This window comes from Echeneis naucrates, chromosome 18, assembly GCF_900963305.1.
Source record: "Echeneis naucrates chromosome 18, fEcheNa1.1, whole genome shotgun sequence".
NCBI classification, from domain to species: Eukaryota; Metazoa; Chordata; class Actinopteri; order Carangiformes; family Echeneidae; genus Echeneis; species Echeneis naucrates.
The window spans coordinates 5,503,083-5,529,850 of record NC_042528.1 but is presented as its reverse complement, the minus strand read 5'-3'; the positions used below and the strand labels follow the sequence as shown (position 1 = coordinate 5,529,850).

General features: G+C 42.9%; 2 protein-coding genes across 2 annotated transcripts; both read right to left on the bottom strand.

Annotated features, from left to right (window-relative positions):
• Nucleotides 1-75: 75 nt before the first annotated feature.
• Nucleotides 76-9,911, bottom strand: capgb (capping protein (actin filament), gelsolin-like b). The gene is made up of 9 exons (XM_029525897.1): nt 9,789-9,911; nt 5,738-5,931; nt 4,203-4,357; nt 3,584-3,742; nt 3,255-3,404; nt 3,068-3,154; nt 2,860-2,992; nt 2,318-2,409; nt 76-2,096 (listed from the first exon to the last, which is right to left on the bottom strand). The coding sequence occupies exons 1-9, from the start codon at nt 9,845-9,847 to the stop codon at nt 2,031-2,033; spliced, it is 1,095 nt and encodes a 364-aa protein (XP_029381757.1). The 5' UTR covers nt 9,848-9,911; the 3' UTR covers nt 76-2,030.
• A 2,292-nt stretch (nt 9,912-12,203) lies between these two features.
• polr2a (RNA polymerase II subunit A) lies at nt 12,204-24,980 on the bottom strand. Its single transcript, XM_029526374.1, has 29 exons — nt 24,660-24,980; nt 23,705-23,837; nt 23,456-23,592; nt 23,142-23,315; nt 22,726-23,007; nt 22,417-22,578; nt 22,100-22,320; nt 21,861-21,993; nt 21,657-21,781; nt 21,267-21,477; nt 20,957-21,166; nt 20,701-20,869; nt 20,471-20,565; nt 20,173-20,376; nt 19,851-20,073; nt 19,563-19,746; nt 19,262-19,433; nt 19,059-19,164; nt 18,477-18,682; nt 18,134-18,397; nt 17,790-17,997; nt 17,598-17,698; nt 17,403-17,507; nt 17,081-17,263; nt 16,795-16,998; nt 16,516-16,702; nt 16,313-16,426; nt 16,075-16,224; nt 12,204-15,845 (listed from the first exon to the last, which is right to left on the bottom strand). Exons 1-29 carry the CDS (start codon nt 24,744-24,746, stop codon nt 14,695-14,697), a joined length of 5,901 nt encoding a protein of 1,966 aa, XP_029382234.1. The 5' UTR covers nt 24,747-24,980; the 3' UTR covers nt 12,204-14,694.
• Nucleotides 24,981-26,768: the final 1,788 nt, after the last annotated feature.

Below are 26,768 nucleotides of genomic sequence, written 5' to 3'. Positions count from 1 at the left end.
CATCTGACACCGCCCCCCCCCCCCCCCGTCACCATGTGACAGCAGGAAGAATCAAAACCACTTCCTCTTCAAATATCAAGCAGATTCAAATTTATTTTTCAAAAGGCAGCCAAATCTATAACACTAGAACAAATGTATAAAAAAAAACAACCCAAAATTAAACTAAATCTCTATTTTATATTTAAGGTTCTTTTTATGTCTTTTCATTCTTCTCGCAGAAGACCCTTGTTGCATTTATAAAAGTGGCATTAAATCAGATTTGTCCAAAACAAGCTACAGGGTTACCTTACCAATGTAATATACAGTTGTGTTCAAAATAATAGCAGTCTGTTTAAAAAATTGAGTAAAGCCCAAAATCCTTATAATGGTTTTAATTTCCATGCATTGGGGACACTGCACATTATATTCTAAATCAAAACATGAAGAAAAAAGCAGAAATTCTTTACTCACTTTACAGAAAATGAAGAAAAATGAACATTGGGCTGTTCAAAAAAATAGCAGTGTCTGCATTTTACTTTACAAACTCAAATATTTACTGTATAAACTGAAAAATATCCAGGATTCAGCATTCCTATGAATCACTAAACTAATATTTAGTTGTATAGCCACTGTTTCTGAGAACCGCTTTACATCTGTGTTGCATGGAGTCGACCAACTTCTGGCATCTGTGAACAGGTATTCCAGCCCAGGATGATTTGACAACGTTCCATAATTCCTCTGCATTTCTTGGTTTTGCCTCAGAAACAGCATTTTTAATGTCACCCCACAAGTTTTCTATCGGATTAAGGTCCGGGGATTGGGCTGGCCACTCCATGACTTTAATTTTGTTGGTCTGGAACCAAGAAGCTGCTCGCTTACTGGTGTGTTTGGGGTCGTTGTCTTGTTGAAACACCCATTTCAAGGGCATTTCCTCTTCAGCATAAGGCAACATGACCTCTTCAAGTATTTTGATGTATCCAAACTGATCCATGATCCCTGGTATGCGATAAATAGGCCCGACACCATAGTAAGAGAAACATCCCCATATCATGATGCTTGCACCACCATGCTTCACTGTCTTCAGAGTGTACTGTGGCTTGAATTCAGTGTTTGGGGGTCGTCTGACAAACTGTCTGCGGCCCTTAGACCCAAAGAGAACAATCTTACTCTCATCCGTCCACAAAATGTTTCTCCATTTCTCTTTTGGCCAGCCAATGTGTTCTTTGGCAAATTGTATCCTCTTCAGCACATGTCTTTTTTTTAACAGTGGGACTTTGCGGGGGCTTCTTGCTGATAGATTAGCTTCACACAGGCGTCTTCTAATTGTCACAGTACTCACAGGTAACTTCAGACTGTCTTTGATCATCCTGTAGCTGATCATTGGCTGAGTTTTCACCATTCTGGCTATTCTTCGATCCATTCGAATGGTAGTCTTCCGTTTTCTTCCACGTCTCTCTGGTTTTGCTTTCCATTTTAAAGCATTGGAGATCATTTTAGCTGAGCAGCCTATCATTTTCTGCACTTCTTTGTATGTTTTCCCTTCATTAATCAACATTTTAATCAAAGTACGTTTTTCTTCTGAACAATGTCTGGAACGACCCATTTTTCTCAGGTTTCCAGAGAGAAATGCATGAGCAACATGTGCTGGCTTCATCCTTAAATAAGGGCCACCTGATTGACACCTGTTTTTTCACAGATTGAATGACTTCACTAATTGAACTCCACACTGCTATTTTTTTGAACACGCAACTTCAATTCATTATTCAATTACACAGACTGAGGAGCATACATATCATGAATGTTGGCTCTGTTGGTTTTCTATGACCCTACTACAGCAACTGGTAAATTATTTGCCATGCAGTAATATAATTTCTACCAAAAACAGGTTATTCATGTTGGACTGCTATTATTTTGAACACAACTGTATACAGACAAGTCAATGCAAATATATATATATAAAAAAAAAACATACTTTGTATGAGATGCTGTCTGTTTTCAGATATGCAGCTTCTTCTCAAGTGCAGGTTTTGCCTAATGGCCCCAAAACACGTTTACTTCCAGTTCTTGAAGAACTGCTTGAAGATGATGGTTTCCTTCCCCTGAGGCAGAATCTCCACCTGCGGAACAACAAAGTGGCATTTACTGCTTGGTGGGTACATAAAGAGGTGAAGGTAACGGTGCTGAAGGTCATAATCTAGACCTGTAAATGATTTAGAATTTCAAAATCATCACTAGGTGTTGCAACAAACTGCACAACTTTGACGACTTTTAGCGTAAAAAGTAAATTAAATCACAAAACAAAACTTGATTCTTTGGTAATGTTTCATTTGGATGATACCTGTGTTTTCATCCTGGGGTAATTCATTTTTTTGATGAAGTTGTCAGCCATCTGTAAGGCCTCCCTCTTCTCCTCAGCGTTCGCTCCATTGCCTGACAGTGAGGCCAGAGATGACAACCAATCAGCCTCACAGAAAAACTGGATCACGTATACACACACACCATAACATGCATTTGCTCTGATGGCTGAGAATTACAACACTACCTGAAGAAACGATGGTGAAAAAAATGTATGTATAAAAAATGCACAGTGTTTTTTGTTTTTGTTTTTTTTTTCCCCCAACAGGATGACTGACTGCTCTTTGACGTGGAAGAAAATGAAAACACTGGCTCACCATCACCGTCGCTGTGTGTACGACAGACTCGCGTATTTTGTAGAAGCACTTATGCTTAACTTTTTCTGCTCTCTGCTAAAACCACCAGTCATTATTTTTCACACTGCTATTGAAATTTTATCTGATGAGTTACCGACTATCACCTTCCTCGGTTTGCATTTCAGGCGGCAGAAGTTTGCTGGCCCGGAGTCAAGCAGCATTTCCTCACCTTTCCAGACGAAGACCTTTCCGTTGGCGCCGTTGTCCAGGATGAAGCAGTCGTCCCGGAGCAGCAGCTCCTGAGAAAACGGGCTCTTCTCCGACACTTTGGTCAAAGTCATGGAGCCCGTGGCATCAGAAACCTGTGGAGCACATGCATGCAGGTTAATCCTCCAGGTATTGATGTTAGTTTGACGTTTCAGTGCAGGTGAAGTTACCTTGTAGAGGGAGGCAGAGTTGGAAGCATCGGCTTTGCTGTCCTCCTCCGGTGTGCTCTCTGCCAGCACTGGCATCTGTCCCAGCACCTGCTCACCAACAAAGCAAATTCTGTTGCATGTCTTTATTTCACTTTTGCTACCAACAGATGATGAAATTAAGTAACAAGATGGAAAAGCCTGGATTCACCTTGATCATCTCTTCGGGCTCTTCCCCCTCATTCGCGTCAACAATTCGGGCTTTACCATGTCTGTCAGTGTCACGAATCAGAGAGGCGATCTCACGCACTTTCTGTTTCTCGAAGATGTTGGCCTGTGATCCAATCCATGACACAATGATCTGGAGAGTAGCAGATAAACAAAAAGAAACTGGTCACTTTAAATGTAAATGTGCTTGAGTTTCACTAACTGTCAACATTTTTTCTGTGCACTCACGAACTCCAACACACTCGGGTGAAATCTGTGCTTACAGTAAATCTTAATTGCGTCCTTATCTGGGTGAACAGTGGGAGCTCTCACCTCTCCAAGGTCGAGGATGAAGCAGTCTCCTTTGTTGAAGCTGTTCCAGGACAGCTCCACCTCCTTGGCACGGATGTTGCGTTTGCCTTTGATCTGATACAATCTCTGCACCGTCCCCGAGTCCTGAGGCCTCCTGAAACCGGACTCTATGCCGCCCTCCTGAGAGACAGGAAGTACATTTTCTTTGTCATTGTCATTATCTTGTGGCTTTTATATTGTGAATGTGTGTTCTTTTGGAGATTTGTTCCACCCAGTTAGAGTTAGCTTTCATGAAAACTGTGCAGAAGTCCATACATGTCATGCAGAAGCCATGATAGATATCAATCAATCAGTCTTTATTTATAAAGCACTTTTCATACATAAATGTAGCACAAAGTGCTTTATGTGTTTAAAAGGAATGCCCCTCCCACCCACACCACCACATACGAAGTCATGATCTAAGGTGCTGTAAAATAACAAGCTTTATATGGCAATAAAAGGGTCAACGGAGCGATTATCTAAAGTCAACATTTAAATTGGGTTTCTCGTTTATCAATATTAAGAAACAAAGGCAGATTTATACTTGACAAGTGACAATATAAATAGTGTGAATTTTAAAATTCTCATCACGAGGCCTCACCTTGTAGCTGACCCCTCTGGGGAAGAGTGCCATGAACTCTGGAGACTCGTAGCCCTGAACCTGTCTGTGCTGAATGGGGTCACCACCCAGGAAGTTGTCCAGCTGGGTGGCCAGCATGGCACACGCCACCTGCTCGTCCCGAGACGACTTCTCACCTGCGGCACAGAACAATTTCACAAAGAAAGGAAGAAAGAATGAGTTTTCTCTGCAGAAACCTTTAGTGAACTTCCTTTATGTATGCAATACAACAAAATGACGGATAAGTTGGGAAATAGCTCAGGAAAAAACTTTTGTTTGTTGAACCAAGCAGTCAAATAACTGTCACCCTGCAAATGATAGATGGAGCTGAAAGGAAAGTAAAAATGGAAAAAGTGAACGGAGGAAGCAGAGGGAAATGAAGCCAGAAAGATTAAAATGACACACACACAAAAAGGCACAAAGAGCCACCTCCAGAGATGATGGGCGATGGAGACACGAGATGAGAAACAGAGAGTGGAGACAGAGACAACACAGGGGTCATCATCTGTAAACAAATGGAAGGCGGTTCGGCAAAGAGACAATCAGCTTAGTGTTACCTAAGCACCGGATACATGCTGGAAACAACAGCCACATTTGAGTACTGCAACAATCCTCCTGCATTTTTAATGAGCGCTGCTCAAAAACCATCCAGCATTTCCCTCGGGATGTTTTTCCCCTCTTTCTCTTTCTCTCATCATCCGTCCATCTTTCTCCATCCAGCCTCTGTCCTCACACAATGATGCAGCAGGTCAGGGCTGTGTCTCATGTGTCATCACCATTAGTGGGAGAGTTATTAGCTTTTCAACCGCAGCACTGGGCTCGAGCTCGGAGTGTCGTAAGTACTGGACAATGGCTGCTCTGCTGGATGGAGGAAAATATAAAAACGAAGGGAGGCGCTTCAGAAGTCAGTGATGCAGCAGCAGACTCCCATATGAGTCTGGTGAGCATGAAGAGGGCGAATTCTGACACGGCCATTCAGAAGTGGCACGTTTATCCTTGCATGCATTATTCTGCCCTGTTGAAACCTGTAGCCTGTATTACCCAGAATGCAACCTTATTGCTGCACAATTCCCAACACTAACTCAAGTGATATCACTTGGGAAACACACCTCTTGAGTTATAAAAAGGCTTTATATACCTTTCTTGTCACTAAGCCGTGATGCTCCGGCAGAAAGTCATCTCCTGCTGAAAACTGAGAACTCCCTATATGCTAATATTATGTTGTGTTCTGGTTTAACTTCTGTATTGTTCTTGTGGATGTGGCCCATTTGTTTTTATTCACATTTATATTATAGCTTTTGCTGTGTTTTCCATTATTTTGTTATCATGCTGAGAAAACCTACCAACAGGCCAAATTGAAATCATAACCTGCTGAACTTTGCTCAGGGATACGTCCTGTAACACATTTTATGTGATTCAGTAAACCCTTCGATTCATGTCATGTACACTTTATATTCACGCGCGTGTCTTTTCATTTTTGTCTCCACAGATACACAACACATAATCCGGTCTCTCACCAATCCACATGTGGAGGTCGGCTCCCTGCTCGCCACGGTTCTCCAGAACCAGATAGGAGTCCCCGTTGTAGAAGGCTCCCACCTCAGAGGAGTCCAGCTGCACGGCCTTCATCTTCTCCACCCTCCACACTCGGAGGCCTGGCTCCCGGACCTCTGGGCTGAACTGGCCCGGAGCTGCTTTGAATGGGAGCATACTGGGAGAGAAGAAGAGAAAAAAAAAGAAAGAAGACAAGCGGTAAGACAAGAGGAGAGAAGTGGCGGGCTGAAACAGGAAGTGGGAACATGTTGAGTCACTGTGTCCATGTGGGAATGGACGCATAGTCTTGTGATGTAGTAAAGAGAAGTCAAAGCAGAAGTAAAAACCACAATGAAATGACAAATTAAGGAAGTGCATGAAATGTCACAAGCACAAGACCATTTTTGAACTTTTTTCTTAAATCTAGGTAGATTTTTAGTAAACTTTCCTCGCTGATAGAAATGGCCGCCTCTTCTCCACACATCTCAGAGTCAAAGTCGCTTTGAGAAAGTGGAGGATGTGATCGATGAGCTCGAAGCCCACTGGTGACATTACTGTTATGTAACACACCACCACTCAGGCCCCCCTAACACAACACTACTATTGTGTCACAAAAAGCAGGCGTGGCTACGTGCATGGTTCATGTCACATGAGAGAATGAAGCACGTGTGGAATCGTTTTTCCACATTTTAACACAAAGACCAGAGCTATGGTAACAGACCAACCACGTGTCTGTCTGCTGCGGTACGTCTGAGTGAGGTTTATAGACAGATGAGTTTCTTGCCAATAACCCAAAATACAAATTGAGGTCTACTGACTAGCAGATACCAGAGCTTTCAACCACAGCGTGTGGTTGGTTCATGGCCGGTTGTGCCATGAATTGGAGATTGAGCTGTTTTTGGGGTCTTAACTAAGATATCCTGATACCGTGTGGAAGACCGTTTAAAGCTCTAAATGGATTAAGTTGATATTTGAAGATTTGTTCTTTTTCAAAGGCCAAGAATGATTCATATATTTATTATCATTAAATTAATCAATTAATATAATTCAAAGCCTGCTTACTGACTTTTTTTTGAGATGAGGTTTTCTCTACAGACAGATATAGTTAAAACCTTCAAGGTCCATGGTGAGATAGACTTTGTATAGTAATTTGGCGATATGATGGATTGAGTCATCTACAAACCGACATGTGAAAATGCAAATGCAGAATTGCACGCTTTATTTTTAGAAATAATGTTATAAGGTAAAGAAGGAGCTCTTTCTTATTTCCAATGTGACTAATCGATTCAGTGAGATTATATTTGCTTCTTCCTTCCTGTCTTATACTTTATCAGCTTTGTGGTATTTTAAAGTTGACTGAATCAGCGGTTTCGCTGTCCTATAAATATCATGGTGTTCAAATAAACATCCAAACAATATCTCGCGAAGCTTTCTGATAAAACCATGATCTCAAGAGACAGATACCAGCAGAGACGACACTGATAAGAGAAGAGTAGAAGACAAACATGGTCATAGTGACGTGAGAAGCTCAGTGCAACATGAAATTACTGCTCTAATTATCGGTTATGTGGTCAGCCTCACAGGATGTCAGCAGCAGCTCCAGCCCCTCACTAACTCATAATTCACCCTCCCTGCAAACAGGTGCTGCATCATTTAATCAGCTTGCAATTATTATTAGACTGTGATTAACAATGTGCTGTTTACTGACCAAAGCAGCAGGTAGAGAGGGCGACCGTTCAGCAGATACATCTGAACATATAAAATGGTTGAGTAGAGGAGGGGACAAGCTAAGGGCACGAGGAAACAGAGAAAGAGCCTGAGGTGGCACATGCAGGAGTCCTTGGGTTAAGGTTACAATGCTTTGACAGCCGCCCCAAGAGTAAGTAAGGAGGCACAGAAAAAGGCCTTTGTCCACTTAACTGTATGATCTCCTTTGGTACCTCTGGCATGCTGTCTGACTCCGGCTCCATTCTGTGTGTCCACTGGAGTGTGTGTGTGTGTGTGTGTGTGTGTAAGGGATCGAGAGGTCTGGCGAGGAGTGTTGGCCTGGTTAGCTTATATGTGGAGGGTAACAGGAGCCGGTGTGATGAAAGCCTACCTGCTGCCTGTGGATTGGACGCTGTGTGGGTCAGGGAGGAGCGGGTGAGTAGAGTTCGGTTCCTGGCTAAAGCTAAACACCGAATGGATAATTATGAGAGCGCAAGACACTGACTCCTACATCTTCCCACTATTCCCTTCTCCTCCGGCTCCAGCTCTGATCCCTCTGCCTATCCAAACGAATCACCTGTTCCTTTCCCAACCAGTGGCATAACAAAGACAAGTTCCTCTTTTCTGTCCCACCACGACCAACCTGTCTACAAACTCCTACAGATGAAACTCTAGGCCAGCCTAAAGAGAGATACAAAGCAGGAAGAGAGATTTAGCATCAATGCTGCAAGAAAAAAAAAAAAAACTTGTGCTCATCTTCTCCATAGCAAGTGAAACGGGCAGTAAAACTCTCAAAGCTGAATCCTGAGTGTGAATGTCCTTTATCTCAAAGGAAGTATTAACATTGCATTGAATGTGGGTGAATTCAGCAACAATGATGTGGTGATTTGTCCATAATTTCCAGCTCGTTCCCATAGAAACAGTAATATTAAACACAATGGTTAGAGCATCAACCTATAACATGGTTCCATTAGATGGACATCTGAAAAACATAACTCTACTGCAATTATTGAACAAAACTCGTAAATGGGAATTTAGAATCAGAGCAAAAGAGCGTGGACTGTTCAAGCCCGAACTCCGGATGTCTGGAGGATGCAGGGTGCTCATTTAACAGCTTGAACATCAGCGCTCTTGCTACACACCACAACTGAAGACTACTTGCATGGCTAATAATTTCATTTATTTGCTTTCTGAAAGCTGTGGACCACAGAGACCTGGGGCCTGTGGTCTGTGTCATAGGTTTTGCATTCTGGGTTTCATTTTGAAAGAGACTCGTGCGATGGTGAATAGTGAAGAACATCAAATCAATTATAACACTTCATTCTGCCTTATTTCTAAAAAAAAAAAAATAATAATTCATAATTACTATTTTAAACCAAATATTTTTAGGTTAATTTTCTACTGTATAGGCAGATTTTTACTAAAGTGAGACATTCAGCGCTGTAACAAAGACCGAGCAAGGCGCAAAGTCACAAGTAAGGCAACATGAGTTCAACGATAGAAAGGTGGCCTTTCGGCCTTGGCTGCTGAAGCAGTCAGTGGCGTCTGGTGTGATCGAGGTGACAGAAGGGACTGAGGGATTTAGATGGAGACACAAAGTCACAGATACAGGGGTCACTGAGTCAATTGGCCATTCATGCATTCATTGGCAGACAGAAATATGAGAGCAGACAGTAAATAAAAGCAGCAGGCATAGAGAGAACTGAGAGCAATCTGGCAATCTGATAATCACAGTATATTGTGTGTGTATAAAATCAAGACAGACTGATGTAGGCAGGAAGATTTAGAGACGCCCAGGCAACAAAGAAACTGAGAAAAGACATTTTATCATATGAAAGATGGATCACACACACTGCAGTGAAACTTGGTTTGTCAAATTCCATGAGACCAAACTTCTACATCTACTCTTGTCTGACAAGGCACAAGACTGAAGCTGTTACCTCTTTAATGCCCCACCCAAACTTCAAGGAAGTGGTTGATGCTTGCAAAAAAGAGCTGGATTATATGTAGGAAGTGAAGCAGAGGCAGAGAAGGAAAGGAAATTAGAGGTTAAACCTTTCCCACTGATGACAGAAAGTACAAAGTTTTACTGTAAAGATCGATGTCAGGGAAACTCAGGATTTATTTTCCTGCTCTGAGATTACTTCAGGAATGTGATGAGCAAACAGATCAAGGAATCCACAGGAGAAAAAAAACCCCAGAAAGATTTAAGGCAAAAAAGTCAAAAAAAAAAAAAAAAAGACAATTGCAAATGGAGAAAGAACGTGATCAAGTTTCTTAGATTGTGCAGCAGAAAGTGCGAAAAAGTTATAGAAATTTAAAACATACCTTGGAGAGTGAGTGGGACACAGCACGTCTAAGCAGAGAAGGCAGACGAAAGCAGTCATGCAAGGAGAAGCATGTCCTGAACACAAATTCTTTCTCTCTCTCTCTCTCTCTCTCTCCCACAAACACACACACGATATTTCCTGCCTCAGAAGCCGCCTGAGCCCGGCCCTCTGACTCAACCACAGGAGGGCAGAAACTTGACTGAATCAGAGCTTCACATTGTTTCTTTCTAAAAAAAAAAAACACACAAACTAATCCTTTAACCCATCACCCTCCATTTAATGACTCACTCTCAAGTCTCCACAGTTGGTAAATATCTCCACAGCAACTCACCCAAACACACTTATTAACACATGGACTCACAAGGCCAAACATGTATGTGTAAATATGAGGAGCACAGTCCAGGCTGAGATCATTGTGCGGCGTGTCCTCCAGCACAGCCTCAGTCCGGAGAAACCTGTGATTCATCATTTCCACAAAGCCGGAGGATCCCAGGAAAGCCCTGATAACAGCACAGGGTGTGTGTGTCAACAAGAGCAGTACTGTTATATCATCTCCAATCATCATTAAATCTGATTCAAACCGTTAGTGTTGACAGAAAATACTTATATACTTCAGCTACGAGCAAGTAAGCTTTGAAAAAGTCAATTAACTGAACAGAGACGTTTTATTTCATATTCAAACAACCAAATGATTATTTAACTACAGTGAGATATTCTTCATCAGTTTCTCATTACAGTTAACCCATTACACTTCAGCAGGTCAGTCAATCACTACAAAGACATGCTGTTAAAAAAAATAATAAAAATAAAAATAAATAAATAAATAAAAATTTACATGAACAATATATAACTTCAACAAGCAAGCATCAACATATGGTTCTTTATATACTGCCCATCTCGTCATACAGCCTATGTAGATAAAGGAAGGGAGAACACTAACAAAGTACAAGGTACAGCTCTTAATTATATATTTCACATAAGAGTAATTTACTTGAGCTTCGTACTTGCTGGGGAGGAATGTTTGAAATATTAGAGACAAAGAAACTTTGAGTTTCCATGTTTTCCATGACTGCCTAAAATAAGAAACTTTCTTAAACTTCTTAAAGAACTGTGTTTTTATGCATATTTCTAATGGCCATTCAAGGATATATAAAAAAACCAAAACAAAACGCAGTATTTAAGTATTTTCAGATCAGGTACTCCAGTACATCAACTCAAGGAAAAAATTTTGACTAAACAATTTGAAATTGTTCTGTAAATATTTGACCGGGATCATCTATACTTTGTCTCAGTTTGCCCACCTCTAGTCCAGTCAAAAGGCCAAACCTCGGGTGAGTATAAGAAGAAAGAAGGTGTTAAAAGTGCTTTGCAGCCTCTAGTGAGTTTGTGGCAAATTGCAGCCACATTCCTGTAGTTAGTAAAGTTAGTAAAGTTAGTAAGTAGAGTTAGAAAATCCCAAACACACCAACCACTCATCTGAAAATCTCCCACAGTGACGTCAAGTGGCTCGACACTGAGACTTGTCCCCTCCTGGTCAAAATGGGCAAGTCTACAAACTCTGGTGTTGTTGTCTTACTGAATCTGGACAGGAACCATGCTGTTGCAGTGCCTGCAGCAGTTCATGAATGAGTCTAGGTTAACTTCCTGTCAGTGGGCAGGAGAGCTCACAGCAAAGGTGCTGAGCGCCCCCAACAGGAACCCACAGGATGTTATCCTCAGACACTTTCCCTCTTCAACCGAAGACCACAGCTGATGGTGGTGAAAAGTAATCAAGTACACGTTTCCTTTTACTGATTCAATGTCTTCAACTCTACAACATTTATCAGATAGTTACAAATTGCATTTTAATGTGATCGTTACAAATAAATGGCCTTTTTAGTGCTTTTAAAAAATGCATTTAAAGTAAAAGTAAAAATTTAAACGTATTTCACGATGGCAAGTAGATAAGTAGAAGGTCTGAGAACTTGTTTCGCTGCTGTTAAATCTTGCATTAGACAAAAGAGTCTGCCCATCTTAAGAAAAAGTCATCAGTCTTTGATTAAACAGCTAAATATACAGCCCTTCATCACCACAGTACGACTAATTATGAAACATCTCAGAGAACAATCAGCTTATCAACACACATTTGTATTGTTTATTTGTCCTCATTAATTAATTTAGTTGGACTTGAGGGTGTTAATAAAGTGATTATGTCAAGGTTCCATCAAGGATGTGAAAATGAACCCTCATGCAAATCTTCCCAAAATGTTTTTTTTTTGCAACCTTCAGGTGAAGTGTTTGGGTTATAAGCTTTATTTGTAATTATATAAATGGCCAATAGTCAAGTCAGACTTAATGGATGTGGCTGGACTCGACCTGCAGACGGCCAGCTGCGTAGATCTGATGTTGACTTCAAGTACAAACAACAGAGAGATGTAGTAAAACTTTTATTAATTTTTTTCCAAGTCAAAAAACAAACAGAACAAAGATACAGAGAATGAGATAATGAATCAATTTCTATACAATGGCAATTTTAAGTTAAACCTTCCTTTGCCCAGACATGAAGTCTTTCCTCTGCTTGAAACCCTGTCTCGCCTCTGGACACACTAACCACACACGCATACACACTTCCCATTCATTCAACCTGGGAGTCCCGACACCTTGAATTGACTGAACAGCACACAGTTAAGACAACAGGATTGGATGCAAGCATAGTGGACAAAATATGACAATTAAGGGGGTTTCATGGAAAGCAACAAGCTCCACCACCAGAGTGCAAGGACCAAACCTGCTTTATCTCAAAGGCCAGAGGATGCTGTCCATTCAGTTCAAGGCAAGACAAATCATTTGAACATTTTTCAGAACACAACACCAAAAATGACTGGTTGCATTTTTTAAATCTCCTCAGGACTCCCAGTCATTTCCAATATACCCCCACCCTCCCCATGATTCCCCTCATCACAGGTACATATACTGGTAGAAAATAAAGAAACACTGATTTCAGAGATGAGGATTATTTGTGGATGAAGTGGGAAGAGGAGATCCTCCTAATCCAAGAAATTCAGTAACCACGCTGAATAATCAAATGGAATGAGGAGGGAAAAGGAAAAAATGTCCATTGTCTTCAGGCAAACAGATGGTTCCCTAACACAGTTGAACTAGGTTAACTTATGTGATCAAGCACCCTTATTCGAAAGAAAGTTCACACTAATGTAGTGGGTAAGATTATTACTTTTTTAAATAGAGAGGCCAAAAGTGCTGTTTCTTTGGACAATCTCTGCCTAACAGAAAATCAACATTTCCACTTGCTTATGACAAAAAAAAAAACAAAAAAACAAAACATGTTGCCCATTGGCGTCCCGAGAGGTGAAAACACCAAACCGGGCACAGAAATCTTTAGTCCTTCTACCTTTAACTGTTGCGACACCACAACCTGAACTGCATGAAACATTTTGTACAACTGTTAGTGAATAAGAGCTGGCAAAAACTTGGACTTCTGAGGAAAAAAGGGAGGTGAGGGGGGAAAAAAAAAAAAAAAAAAAGTACTCCCCTCCGTCCTCTGCCCCTTCATCCACAGCGTATGAACATGAGCCTCTTGCAAACATGTTTACAAAGTCACCAAAAGCAAACAACAGAAAAGCCAGAAAAAAAAATTAATTTTCCTCTAATTATATTCACACAGAATAGTAGTTAACTTTGTTTCTTAAATAAACCAGTCCAAATAAGTTTGGGTAAATGTCAGCTATCAGAAATGGGACAAGGATTATCAAGAAGTGGGAGGGATTTGAAAATTTTTTTTCAACCTAAAGCTTGATTAAAATGTATTAACATGTGCTACTCATGCAGACAATGACAAAAGCAGCAACGCCAAACTAGTATCCCTCATCCATCCACTCATGCCCCATTTCCTCAGAGAATCTAAACGAAAGCCAGAATAATTATTCTGCCTATTTTTTATAGAAATTTTTAAATTCCCATTGTCAAGGGAAATGAGAATATGGATTTTTTTTTTTTTTTTGCTTTTGATGCACAAGTCTCCAAAATGGTAGAGGACAAGAGGATGCTGGTGGGTGTTTTCATGACATCTTTCAGGTTTCTGTCTTTGGGGTGTGAGGGAGGGAGACAGGAGGGTTATGTGGTCAATGATAAAATTTCCTTTCTCCACAAACCAGTTTCTCTCTCCTATAATGTGTGCATTTATGCTGATTGGCCAACTCTTTATTTGAATATATCAAACAAACTAAAGCGCCCTCTACTTTCATCCACAAAATGCCCCCCAAAACTGGCAGCAACTCCTCTTTTACAAAAGCAGCAACAGGTCTAACAAGATATATCTTGGTGAAATGTGCAGTAAACAAAGTCTAAACCTTACCTCTTTGATTTTCTGTCAAACTTATGCTTTAGTGATGAATACAATCCACTTAGCTTTTTGAAAAAGGCTTTTGGCAAAATGTACGCTTTCCAGGAACAACTATACACCCAACATTTAGAGAATGAGAGAGAGACTGGATGTAATACACTATAAAGTTAAAAAGGGACATTTTCTCCCCCTCGTGTTCACCACATCTTCCTCTCCTTTTCATTTCCTCTTGGGATTTGCAGTTCTGTTTCAACACCCCTTGTGGAAATTAAAAAACTACTTCAAAAGGCAGCCTTTTTTCCTTCAGGCAAAGCAGTTCAAGTCTTTCACATAATAGTTTTAACTATTTTTTTGGGACATGGGGTAAAGGTTGGGATGGGGTAAAGGCAGGGCAACTCCCTCAGAGGTTAAGGACAGAGGTCCCCAAAGTGGAGATTTACCCCAAAGAAAAATGATCACAGTTGGAACCCCTGCGGTTAAAAACCCTGCCACCTCCAGCTGGTTAAAGATGCTGTCCATCAGGTGTCAGGAATTTCTTCAGGTGCCCCCGCTTCTCAACCGCAGCTCAGTTGTTCTCCTCATCGCTGTCGTCAGGGCTGATTGCTGGGCTGTAGGTTGGCGAGGTGGGGCTGTATCCAGGGGAGGTGGGGCTGTAGGTTGAGCCTTTAGGACTAGTTGGAGAGTACGTAGGAGAGGTGGGTGAGTACTTGGGTGAGGTTGGGGAGTAAGTTGGGGATGTAGGGGAGTATTTGGGGCTGGTGGGGGTATAGGTTGGGGAGGTGGGGGAGTAGGTAGGAGAGGTGGGGCTGTATTTTGGTGTCGTCGGGGAATAGGTAGGAGAAGTGGGCGAATACTTCGGTGACGTTGGGGAGTACTTTGGTGAAGTAGGGGAGTACTTGGGAGATGTAGGTGTGTACTCGGGGGAGCTTGGGCTGTATGAGGGGGAAGTCGGGGTGTATTTGGGAGATGTGGGAGAGTAGGAGGGTGAGCTGGGGCTGTATGAGGGGGAGCTGGGTGTGTAAGTGGGTGACTGCGGGGTGTAGCGTGGGCTGGAGGGGGAGTAGGACGGAGAAGTTGGGGAGTAGGAGGGAGAAGTGGGAGAGTAGTTGGGGCTGGTTGGGGTGTAGTTGGGGGAGGTTGGGGAGTAAGAAGGTGATGTTGGGGAATAGGAGGGAGAAGTGGGGGAGTAACTGGGGGAGGTCGGGGTGTAGTTTGGTGATGTAGGGCTGTAGCTTGGACTGGTTGGTGAGTAGGAAGGAGAGGTGGGTGAGTACGAGGGGGAGGTGGGAGAGTAAGATGGAGATGTGGGAGAATAAGACGGTGAGGTGGGTGAGTAAGAAGGCGAGGTTGGAGAATAGCTGGGTGATGTCGGACTGTAGCTCGGCGATGTTGGGCTGTAGCTCGGCGAGGTGGGAGAATAGGAGGGGGAGGTGGGGGAGTAAGACGGGGAAGTGGGGGAGTAGGATGGGGATGTTGGAGAATAAGAAGGAGATGTAGGTGAATAGGAAGGAGAAGTTGGGGAATAACTGGGTGACGTAGGAGAGTAGGAGGGAGATGTCGGACTGTAGTTCGGACTAGTAGGGGAGTAAGATGGAGATGTGGGGGAGTAGGAGGGTGATGTTGGGGAGTAGCCTGGGCTCTGAGGGGTGTAGCCTCCAGGGGAGCGAGGCTCGTAGGCTGGGGAGGTGGGTGAGTAGTTAGGTGACATTGCTCCACCTAAAGAAAACAGACATCCAGTTAAACATTAAGCAAAAAAGCTTCCTTACTGTTATTTGTATATCTGTTCAATATCAAAAAGAGATTGATTCTAAAAATCCTACATATACAGATACACCAGTTGTCATTAACATGAACTGCACATTGCTTGTCAGCTCATCACTGTAATTATTTATTAGCAATTTTTCAAACTATTTCACTGATGATGGATTTCTGAGCAGTGGCTAACCTGGAGATGGGATGTACGGGCTGGCGGGTCCTGGAGATCCTGGGGACCCAGGAGTCGGGGACCAGGCTGGGGAGTAGCCTGGAGAGAAGCCACTTGCATCTGATGCTGCACTGGGAGAGAAACCTGCTGCTCCAGGGGTCATGCCACTTCCTGTTTGGAGAAGAAGAAGAAAAAAAAAAAACCTCAGTAAATGAAACCAAGAAAAAGGAGAAGAGCAATAGACTGTGAATGTACTGACCGACACTGGGGGACCAGGCTCCGTAGGCCGGCGTAGCTCCCGTGTTCCACGGTGTCATGGCAGGTGACATACCACTCATTGGACTTGGCACTGTGCCAAAGAACATTCCAGTTGCTGCAAAAAGAGCGAATGGAACGTAAACATCTGAGCTCCAGTTCTATATCTACTGCAAGAACACAATAATATATCATATCTCCACTTACGTCCAGCCACACTGATGCCAGGAATGTTTGTGGGGATCTCCATGCCATATTTACACTTCTCAGCATCCAACAGCAAGTCAAAGCAGCCAGTACCAGCTGGGGCGAGCTGGCCGAGCATGATATTCTCAGACACCCCCTTCATGGGGTCACTTTCACCGTGTGATGACGCCTCCATCAACACATCCACCTTAAGAAGGGAATGGGAAAAGATAGGTAACCATTATTAGAAGGTCAAAGGAATTTCTTCTGAAACAGTTTAGTAATTAATCAACTTCTTACCGTCTCCTCAAAGGAACACTTCATGAGAGGTCCCGTATCTTGACGGTTGATGCCGTGACGTGTGATGGCCATCAGATGACCACGGCAGGTCATGGTGTCACAGAGCAGAGCCAAGTGACGGTAGTTGACATAGGAACCGTCGAAGGAGATGACGTGGTACAACTCCCTCTCCAGAGCCTTTCGTACAGCCTCAATTCCCAAGACCTGTCAGGGAGCCAGACAAAGTGAATAAAGGAAAATTCTTCGGAATCAACGACTGCTGAGACAAAACTCCAATTTGATGTACCGTGAAGATCTCCACAATGTCGTTGGAAGTGGTCCTGACAGGATCCACATCCTTCTCGCTGAGCACTCTCATGAGACTCACTCCATCCGTCTCAAGGATCCACTCCTGCAGGGCCTTGAACTCACCATCTTCTGTGATAATGATCTTCTTTTTGTTGTCAGTCTGGGGCAAGTGCATGTACACCTGGCGGAGAAGAGGAGGTTCCCTTTCACTTAGAGCCACAAGCAAGTATATTCTTTTGATATTGATATCCCTAATGATCATATGGGGGTAGTTTTTGTGAGAACACTACTTGTGCCTCTACTTTTTTTGGCTCTATTACCTTGCTGATCTGCTCAATGCCTTGTAGGGTCATGTCTGTCAGCATGTTGGACTCAATGCACCTCAAGAACACATCGTCATCCATTTTGTCCACCACCTCCTCATCCTAGACAAAGAAAATGCAATTATTTGTTATTAGTATAGAATAAGACCAGGTAGGTGCAGTGTTGTTGAAGATTTTATCATCATTATTCACCTCTTGGAATTTGTTCTCGTCACTGTTCATGATTCTGATTCGCAACACAAGCTTCTCGGCATTGTCATCATTGAAGATGCAGTTCAGATCATCTCCAAAACCTTTGGGAAGAAAACAGTGATGACATGAACGGAGAAGCCAATCAAGCCAGTCAGTTGTTCAAAGAGCAAAAAGCATGTTCGAGCAACTCACCAGCATTGATCTTCTCTGCAATTTGCTCCATGGTCAGCTTGCGATCAGTCATGTGCTTGCGGTCGAGCTCGATGCGCAGCAGCCACGGTGAAATGCGTGTCACATCAAAATCTGGCATCTCATAGTAGACATTCACCCACTCCTGGTCCTCGGCCACCACTGTGTTCTGAGGGTTGGGGTCATAGTAGATGGCGGTGTTGGCTGTCACCTGAGAGGAGAGGTAAATTTTTAGTTACAGATTTTAAATTAGGGTGAAATTCTGTACCTGACAAAAGACACACTTGTTCATACAAAAAAAAAAAAAACCAACAAAAAGAGATACATATTGAGGAACTGTCTCTTACTTTTCGCAGTGTGGTGTGCTCCAGTCGACAGAGAATATCTTTGGCCCTTTCAGCATCACGTGCTGCCTGACCCAGCAGGAAAACGGTCAGCGAGGGCGTCTTGGGCCTCTTGGAGATGTTGATCAATTCTTTCAGACGGGGCACACCCAGTGTGACGTTCTTGGCCGACACACCGGCATAGTGGAAAGTGTTCAGGGTCATCTGGGTGGCGGGCTCTCCCAGAGACTGAGCGGCCAGAGCACCAACCATTTCTCCTGGGTGGGCCTGACAGAGGAAAACATGGAATTTATATTTAACATTCAAACAGAGCTCTGAAAACAAGGTATGTGCACACTAAACTCACAATGGATTGGTTGAATTTGGTCTCGATCTCTCCCAGCAGCCAGTCAAAAGCTTCTGTAGTGAGGCGGAACTCCTCTGTCATGCGCCTGGAGCAGAGTGTGGAGCGCAGGTGGATGTTGAAGAGCAGAGTTGCGTTCTGCTGGGCCTGTCGACTCAGAGGGTCGTCTCCATTCACAATCACCAGCTTCTTACTCAAATCCTGAACACCTGGAAATCCAAAGACACACTCAAAGATTGAGATTAATAAAATCAATGCACTTGCGCTGTTATATTTTGATAAGAAATGTGGCTGAAAGTGATCAACTCTAAGACTCGTCCTTAAGGACTTGAGCTGTTCTGTTGTTATGCAACGGGTGTGGATGCCCCACGTGGCTTTAAGGTTCACTTGAGGTCGGGCCACGACCTCTTAGCTTTAATTCTACAGCAGGTAATTTGTCCCTGTGCTTTACAAAATCCTGTACCTAAAAATATGATGGTGCAACTTTGGTGAATGCATTGGAATACAACAACTGATTCTAGTTGATGAGACTAAACCATTGTTGATTAAACTTAACCCAGGATGTTGTTTTATATTTTATCTTACCCTCAACCACTCTTAGTGGGTTCAGATCTGTTGGCGTCCGAGTGTTGATGCGGAAAATCTTTTGAGCATTCCAGATCATTCTTGCCAGGTTGCAAGGCAGCACCACCTGTAGGTCAGGACAAACATTGCAGTATTTTTGAATTCATGTGGCACAGCATGAGGCTCTATAAGCGATGTGTGTACAGATGTGAACACAAACTCACCTTACTGTCCCCGGTGGGGAAAATGGCTCGCAGGATCTCCCTGTCGTCCCTCATCTTCTCAAATTCCCTCTCCAAGGCACTCTGCACGTGTGCATTGGTTAACACGTCTTTCACCACGTCTTCCTGCAGCATCCGCCTTAGGGCCCGCTCATTAGTGCAATCAAACTTGAACCTAGATGGATTTGACAAGAGAAAACCAAAGTTTATCGGCTGATCATAGATCTTTTGGCCTCCAAGTCTTGGTATTACACTCAAATGAATGCATCTGCAAAAAACATAATTAATAAATACAAGTTCTCACTTCTTTTCAAAGGCCTTGTGGGAGGGTTTCACTGTTGCCAGATTTTGGAATTCAACATTCTCTCCTGCCAGGCCATCCTCGCCATAGCGCAGCTGGACCACTTGGTTGATGGAGTTACGTACCGTGCCGTCGTACTTCACCATGACAGACTCCATAGACTTGATCAGACGACGCTGGATGTAACCTGGAATGGTAGAACAATTTTTCCACATTATCAAAAACCCTTTTTCTTGTTGGATCATCCAGTTAACTTGGTGAGTCTTGGTATATTTAGGGACCTGGACTCACCAGTCTCAGCAGTCTTGACGGCTGTATCAATGAGACCCTCTCTGCCTCCCATGGCATGGAAGAAAAATTCTGTTGGTGTCAGGCCAGCCAGGTAGGAGTTCTCCACAAAGCCTCTACTCTCAGGACCGTAGTCATCTTTAATGAAGTGAGGCAGCGTGCGGTGTTTGAAGCCAAAGGGAATTCGCTTACCCTCCACGTTCTGCTGCCCTACCACAGCAATAACCTGAATACGGAGAGAATTTTGGGGATAGTCATTTTTAACTTCTGTATTATTCAAACAAATCTAATTGTAAAGAGGAGTGTGTTATATCGACTGGCTCACCTGTGAGATGTTAATCTTTGAACCCTTGGAACCAGCCACCACCATGGACTTGAAGTTGTTGTACTCAGACAGAGACTTCTGGGCAGAGGATCCTGTTTTGTCACGAGCATCGTTGAGGATGCGATTCACCTGGTTCTCAAAGGTCTGCCTCAGCGTGTTACCAGGAGTCGGCTCCAGCTCGTTGTTGTGGGCTTTCTCAATGACCTGGGAGGTGAAAGGAAATGGAAAACTAAGATCTCAGGTTCTTTCCATTTTCCTGAAAATCTGTTGGGACTAAGTTGAAATGCTTTGTGCTTACTTCTATCACATCCTGTTTGGCTTTCTTGATGGTATTCTGAATGTCAAGATATGTCTTGGCATCAGCAATGGAGTCACCAATACCAATGGAATGACCTAAAGAAGGTATGAAGAGTAAAGTTGTAAACAAGGCAAAGCAATGTCACTAAATAGAAGACGTTTACAGAAAACACTATCAGTTTCTGTAGAAAATGTAATTGTTATATAAAGTTTTTGAACTTTACTTCTTACCCTCAATGAGCAGCCAGTTGTTGACCACAGTCTGGATGTTGGAGTAGAAGAGTCTGGTGATGTCGTGGCCCATCTCCAGGTAGGAGATGTGGACAAGGGAACCAGCAGAAGTTCCCAGAGACTTCTTACACAGGATGCCCATGATCAACTCACCATTCTCCACTATGACCTGCGTGAACGAGTGAAATGGAAACTTAGCTGCATTTGAACCAATCTTAATACAGTGAGTATACTTAAATTAATCAGTATTTTGTACCTTGGTGTCTCCAGGCGAAATGTGTTTGTAAGGACCGCTGTCCTCATCGTCGGGGTGGGTGCTGTGTGTGCGAATGACATTGATGTGTCCAGGAATGATGAGGCTGAAGATCTGCTTGCCTGTCCACAGAGGACGGGGCTTGAGGATGGCCGGTTGAGGCATCTTGCCATCCCAGGTGGAGAGGAACATGAGGAGGTTCATGACTTCACCCTGTAGAGGTAAAGCACACAATGATGATGAAACTTGAGACTCTGAAGCCAACACTGTGCATCTGTGAGGTTAATGTTTGAGATACCAGCACAGCCCTTACCCTCTCTAAGAAGACATCTCTCTTGGTGAATTTGCGCACAGCTGTCAGGGTGTCCTGCACAATACCCATGACGGGCCTGTTTGACTGGGGTGTGACAATCATACGTGGCACCATGGCCAGCTCCTGAATCTCTGCCCTCGTCTCAAGGGACTGTGGCAGATGGAGGTTCATCTCATCCCCATCAAAGTCAGCATTGTATGGGGTGGTGACACTGGAGGGAGATTAGAGGATGACACATCTGAGCTGTAACCCTTATTACAGCCAAGAATTTGCATTAAAACTAAAGAACTCCAGTCCAGAAATAAGATAAAACTATTGTGCACTGGTATCATACTTGGGTTAAAAGTAAAATTGTAAAAAAGAGAAAACATTTATGAAAGCCAGAGGTACCTGAGGTTAAGTCGAAACGTGGACCAGGGCAGAATCCGAACCCTGTGCCCCATCATGGACATTTTATGTAGCGTGGGCTGTCGGTTGAAGATGACTATGTCACCATCGCACATGTGTCTCTCCACCTGAGGAGGAATCAGTTTCAGTCAGAATTCAATAAAAATTATTATTATTAATATTATAATTTTTATTTTTTAATCTTGCCTTGTAGCCAATCTGCAGATGAAGGTCGCTTGGTTTGGGATGGAATCGCAGGTCAATTCTGTCTCCATTGTCACGGATGATGTATTTAGCTCCTGGGTACTGACTGTTGCCTCTTCGCACCAGCTCTTGCAATCTATTTAAAAAAAAAAAGGAGTAGATTAGACAAAATCAAATTTGATCTGGGAAAAATAATGTTTTGCATATTACATGAATATCAGTGAGCAGCTACTGTGGGTTACCTGTCAATGTTGAATGGTGTGACAATTTCAGGGAAGGTCATGTTGGCTGCGATGGATCTTGGTACGCCCACTTGGTCAATTTGAAGGTTGGGGTCTGGGGTGATGACAGTTCGGGCAGAGAAGTCCACACGCTTGCCCATCAAGTTACCTCGAACTCGCCCCTCTTTTCCCTTTAGACGCTGTTTTATGGATTTTAGAGGACGGCCAGATTTTTGCATTGCCTGGGAAGAGAAAATATGCCCAATGAAGCACCAAAATATTGTGCAAACTTTAAACACAGAAACTGACAACAGCCACTTTGACCACAAATTGCATACCCTTGGAAGACCTGGCAATTCGTTGTCCACCATTGTGGCCACATGAAACTGCAGCAGCTTCACATCCTCAGCTATGACGTGAGCTGCTGCACCACTCTGCTCATTTCTTCTCAGTTGGTTGTTGATCTTAACTATATCGGCCAACTTGTGGGTCAGGTCATCCTTTTCAAAAACAAAATTTGATTATTTTCAAGTCGGATCTCACCTTAAAAACGCTTAAAAACATGTCTGGGGGAAAAAAGAAAAAAAAACAATGTAGCAAAACAAAAATCAAATCTAAACATTCAGTCTGGGCATACACTTGCTTACCTGGTTGCGAGCAGATCCCTGCATGACAACAGCAGGCCTCACAGCCAGAGGAGGCACAGGCAACACAGTTACAATCATCCATTCAGGCCGGGCAAACTTGGGGTCCATGCCCAAGATGATGTCCTCTTCATCTGAGATGCGCTTGAAGATCTCATGTACACGCTCAGGACTCAGCAAGATTTTCTTCTCTTGTGAATCCTCATTAACATGCTTCCACTCAGCATACAGCTCCAAGCCAGAGCGCCTGATGCGTGGCTGGTAGCGCCCACAGCCACCATGACCCTGCGTAGGTCACAAAATGAGGAGGGAATTTGTGAGTATGAAAGAGAAAATACATTAAGCAAAGGCCATAAATGTTGAAATCAGAAATGCCCAACAACTATATTAAATAAAATGAAACAACTCCACCCAAATACCTTCTCCTTGGTGAGGTCCTCCTCTGTCTCCTGCTGTTCCATCCCAAATTTGTTATCCATTTCTTCCCCTCCTTCACATATATTTTTTCCTTTGCACAGCTCATACACGTGTGTCAGACGCTTTCTGGGCTGCCCTTTGGATTTCGTCAGGATGTCTTTGATCTTTGGATTGTTCTAGAAGTGACAGCAATAGGAAAACGTAAGTTTTCATAACCCAATGTAAATTTAGAGGCAATAGAATATTTAAAAAGGCAATTCATAATAAAACAACAAAGGATTTTTAACATTATGTACTATGTCATGTATATACTTACTGAATCCACTAATAGCTTGGAGCAAAAGAAGCAGACACAACGCAGAACCTTCATTATCTTTGTAATGAAGCCAACATGGAAAACTGGCTTTGCCAGTTCTATGTGCCCAAAATGACCTGGACATTCTGTCATGTTGCCTGAGGGAACAGAAGCCACACAAATTACATTACGTCAGGACATTAAGTAGTGACAACAGCCAACTGATCCATGACATATTTAAATACACGTTATTACATAATAGCACCGTACCTGCACATGTTTGACATCTTCCAGTTCTTTCTATGACACCTTGTCTTGGGTCCATTAGGCCACCAAGTTTTGGACGTCCTCCTTCTGTTGTTTCGGGGTATTTGATCCCCCCTTCAGTAACTGACATCCGTTTCTGAAGAGGAAAGCAGCAAGTTCATGAGTGGATGCAACAGTCACTGACAGTTCATGGCCTATAATCAGTTCAAGAACGTCACTATCCATAACTCATAAGTTATTAGCCTTAATTTAACACGACTGATTATTATCATCATAGGTGACAACGTTCATTTCCACTAACCTAATATTAAACCAGTTTCCAACATAATATATAAAATATACAAGAAAATCAGAACGTATATAATTTTGAGTTGGTCTAATGATTACTCATTGATTCTTTAACTCAAATTCTGTAAGCAATCACCTTAACTGATATGAACATTTACGGTCAATTGCGGTTAAAATGCAAACAAAAGTAAACACAAACAGCCGATTCTGCGTTAAAGAAACCATGCATACCTGACTTTGTTTAAGTTCCCTTTTATTCATTTATTGTGAGAGAAAACAGACCAATGCGTACAATACGGTCCACACGTTGTGCCCATAACAAAAAGCGAAAAGTAATAGAAATCTCCACTTACTGGTTGGCCTTACGGTTACAATGCATAAATAAAAAGGGGGTTTAATTCATGTGATCGCTTGGATCCTTTTTGATAATGTTGTGCTTTAAGTTTTTCAAACTTCCTGCTACATGCTAGTTAGCACAAGCTCCACCAGCCTGACACAGCTAGCTAGGCTAGGCTAACAGCAACAGCAAGCATTTCCGTTGTAAACAGAACCATGTATTTCCATATATGATAAACTACAATATTAGTCAAGAAATTGCAAGAGTAGTGTGTGATCTGCCGGATAAATAAATGAGAAAAGAAATTCCCCAGTCCCCAGAAAGAAAACCTACAAGCTCATCTGGGCTGATGATGCCGAATTGAACTCTCTTGATCGTGCGCAATGGGCATGCGCTGTCGCCGGAGGGCGGTCCGTGCATCCTGTCTATTCAAAGAGACGCGTCCTTCCTCGGCACGCCGCTTTGTGAGCAGGAACAGCCTTTAAATTGTCACCCGGGCTCTGGTCAGGCCGCCAACGGTGACCGGAAAGTCTCCGAAGGCGATATCCCAGGTACCTCTGCTGTCGGTTGCCTCTATGGCCGAATTATTTATGTTTTGGTCCTAAGTATGCTGGCTACCGACTGCTCCCCTCCCTTTTCCTGATCTACACTCTGGAGCGCTCTAAGCGCTTCTGAGCATGAAGCGGACCAACGCTTGGTTATATAGACTGAGCGCCTGCTACGGGGTGGCACACTCAAAAAAGCAGGGACTGACTCTTCGGAGGGTGGGACATAGAGGTCTGTAGTAAAACGCTTATTGGCCATTCAACACAGTTATATGAATAATTAATTTTATCACACGTACAGCCAATGAGATAGCACGCTTATTTTTTCAACCAATCAGCTATCAGGGCGGGTGAGCATTTAATCTGAACGCATCCCTATTGGCTTTATTAATGAAGAGTAGGCGGGGCGCTGTGTATTTTGCATCCAGAATATGAATATTCAACCAGTCTGCCCTGGATTCGTCCGCCTTGTCATTAATATTGAGCAGTGTAAATGGAAGCACCAATGGCTGTGGAGAAATGGGCCTTTTTAGAATAATTTTCACTAAATCCGCCCCGTTTCCGATGTTTGCCGAAGGTGGCCGATGTGAATTTCTTCCCCTCAGAGCAAAAATAAAAAAAATCTCTGTTGTCCCGTTCGTCTCGCTCTGGATCAGCCTGGGCTCTAAGAAAAGAGGCTCAGGGCTGAGGCCTGTTCAAACCTAACATGAAAGGGGAAAATGGTCGAAATACACGATAATTTCACCTCGAAGCATTCAATAATGGATTATTCTTCGAGCTATTTTAGAACCGAGCCGACATGACGCTGTTTGGTCTGGTGGATTTTTGGATCTTTGGGACTTTGTCGCAAGCCTCGGAGTCGCCCGCGCTCTGTGGCCGGCCAGCGAACTGGATTTTCCGTATGCCTCGTAGGAAACTCTGGGGGAAGCCTTAAGTGTCCATTTACCGTTTGTTTTTCCAACTGTAACTGGTTATTCTTACATATGTATGTTCTATGTTTGATTAGCAAACGATTGTGCCGTTGGGTTGTTTTTGACTCTTGTATTATTTCGTTTAAATCAAAAACTTAGGCGTAGGCCACATTCCCGAAGGCAATCTGAATCGCCGTGGTTTTGGCGGTTAGGTAACTATTTATTTAACCGACTACTGGTTTTATGTTCTCGGCTATTGTTTTTAAAAAGTTGTGTCTAAATAGATCGGCCATATACTTAAATCCCACCGATGAAATTTAGATTTTCGGTAGCAATGCAGCTGGTGATCGGGCTAGTTTAATGAACGACGGCGGTGTGTTACCTGCTTATATTTCAGATATTTGGGTGTTTATTTGGCTACGAGTATAGCTTTAAATGTGAAAACATTAGGTTATTAAGTGCGATTGTGTCCACAATGTGTGTGTTTGTGTCGGATAAAGTAGCCTGGTGGTTTTGGCTTTAGACGTAGCAGGACAAAACGTTCAATCGGCTGCTTACCAGTTAATTACTCGCTAATACAATCTCTGGTTTTTGTGAGCCATGTTTTAGCTCCGTGTTGGGTATAACATACACACATTACCCACTTTGATAAATAGTGCAGTATTTGTTTTATCTAAACGTTACTTTCAGGGCGAAAAAACAGGCTAGTGGTGCTAGCACGTTAGCCCATTAGCGCTCAATATGGCGGCGTTTGACGATATGCTTCTTGTTGTGAACGAGAAAGATGGAGTCTGGAATATTCCTGTTGGCGAACTGGACCAACAGAGGAGCTTACGTATTTCAGAAAAACTATAATAATAATATTAATAATAATCGTAATTATTATAATCAGTGAATAAACAAGATGGCTTTGTTGTGAGTGCTCGATCCGGGAACGTGGCAGAGTTTAACGTGTGGAAAAAACTGCCTTGAAGTTGGCTAGCCAG

Coding starts and splice junctions, on each gene's coding strand:
- polr2a (XM_029526374.1), bottom strand. CDS start 24,746: ATGCACGGACCGCCCTCCGGCGACAGCGCATGCCCATTGCGCACGATC. Junction 21,782..21,860: donor ATCTGCAGATTGGCTACAAG/GCAAGATTAAAA, acceptor ATTCCTCCTCAG/GTGGAGAGACACATGTGCGA. Junction 20,566..20,700: donor CAACTGGCTGCTCATTGAGG/GTAAGAAGTAAA, acceptor TACCTTCTTTAG/GTCATTCCATTGGTATTGGT.
- capgb (XM_029525897.1), bottom strand. CDS start 9,847: ATGACTGCTTTCGTCTGCCTTCTCTGCTTAGACGTGCTGTGTCCCACT. Junction 3,743..4,202: donor CCAGAGGGGTCAGCTACAAG/GTGAGGCCTCGT, acceptor CCTGTCTCTCAG/GAGGGCGGCATAGAGTCCGG. Junction 3,405..3,583: donor TCATCCTCGACCTTGGAGAG/GTGAGAGCTCCC, acceptor GCTACTCTCCAG/ATCATTGTGTCATGGATTGG.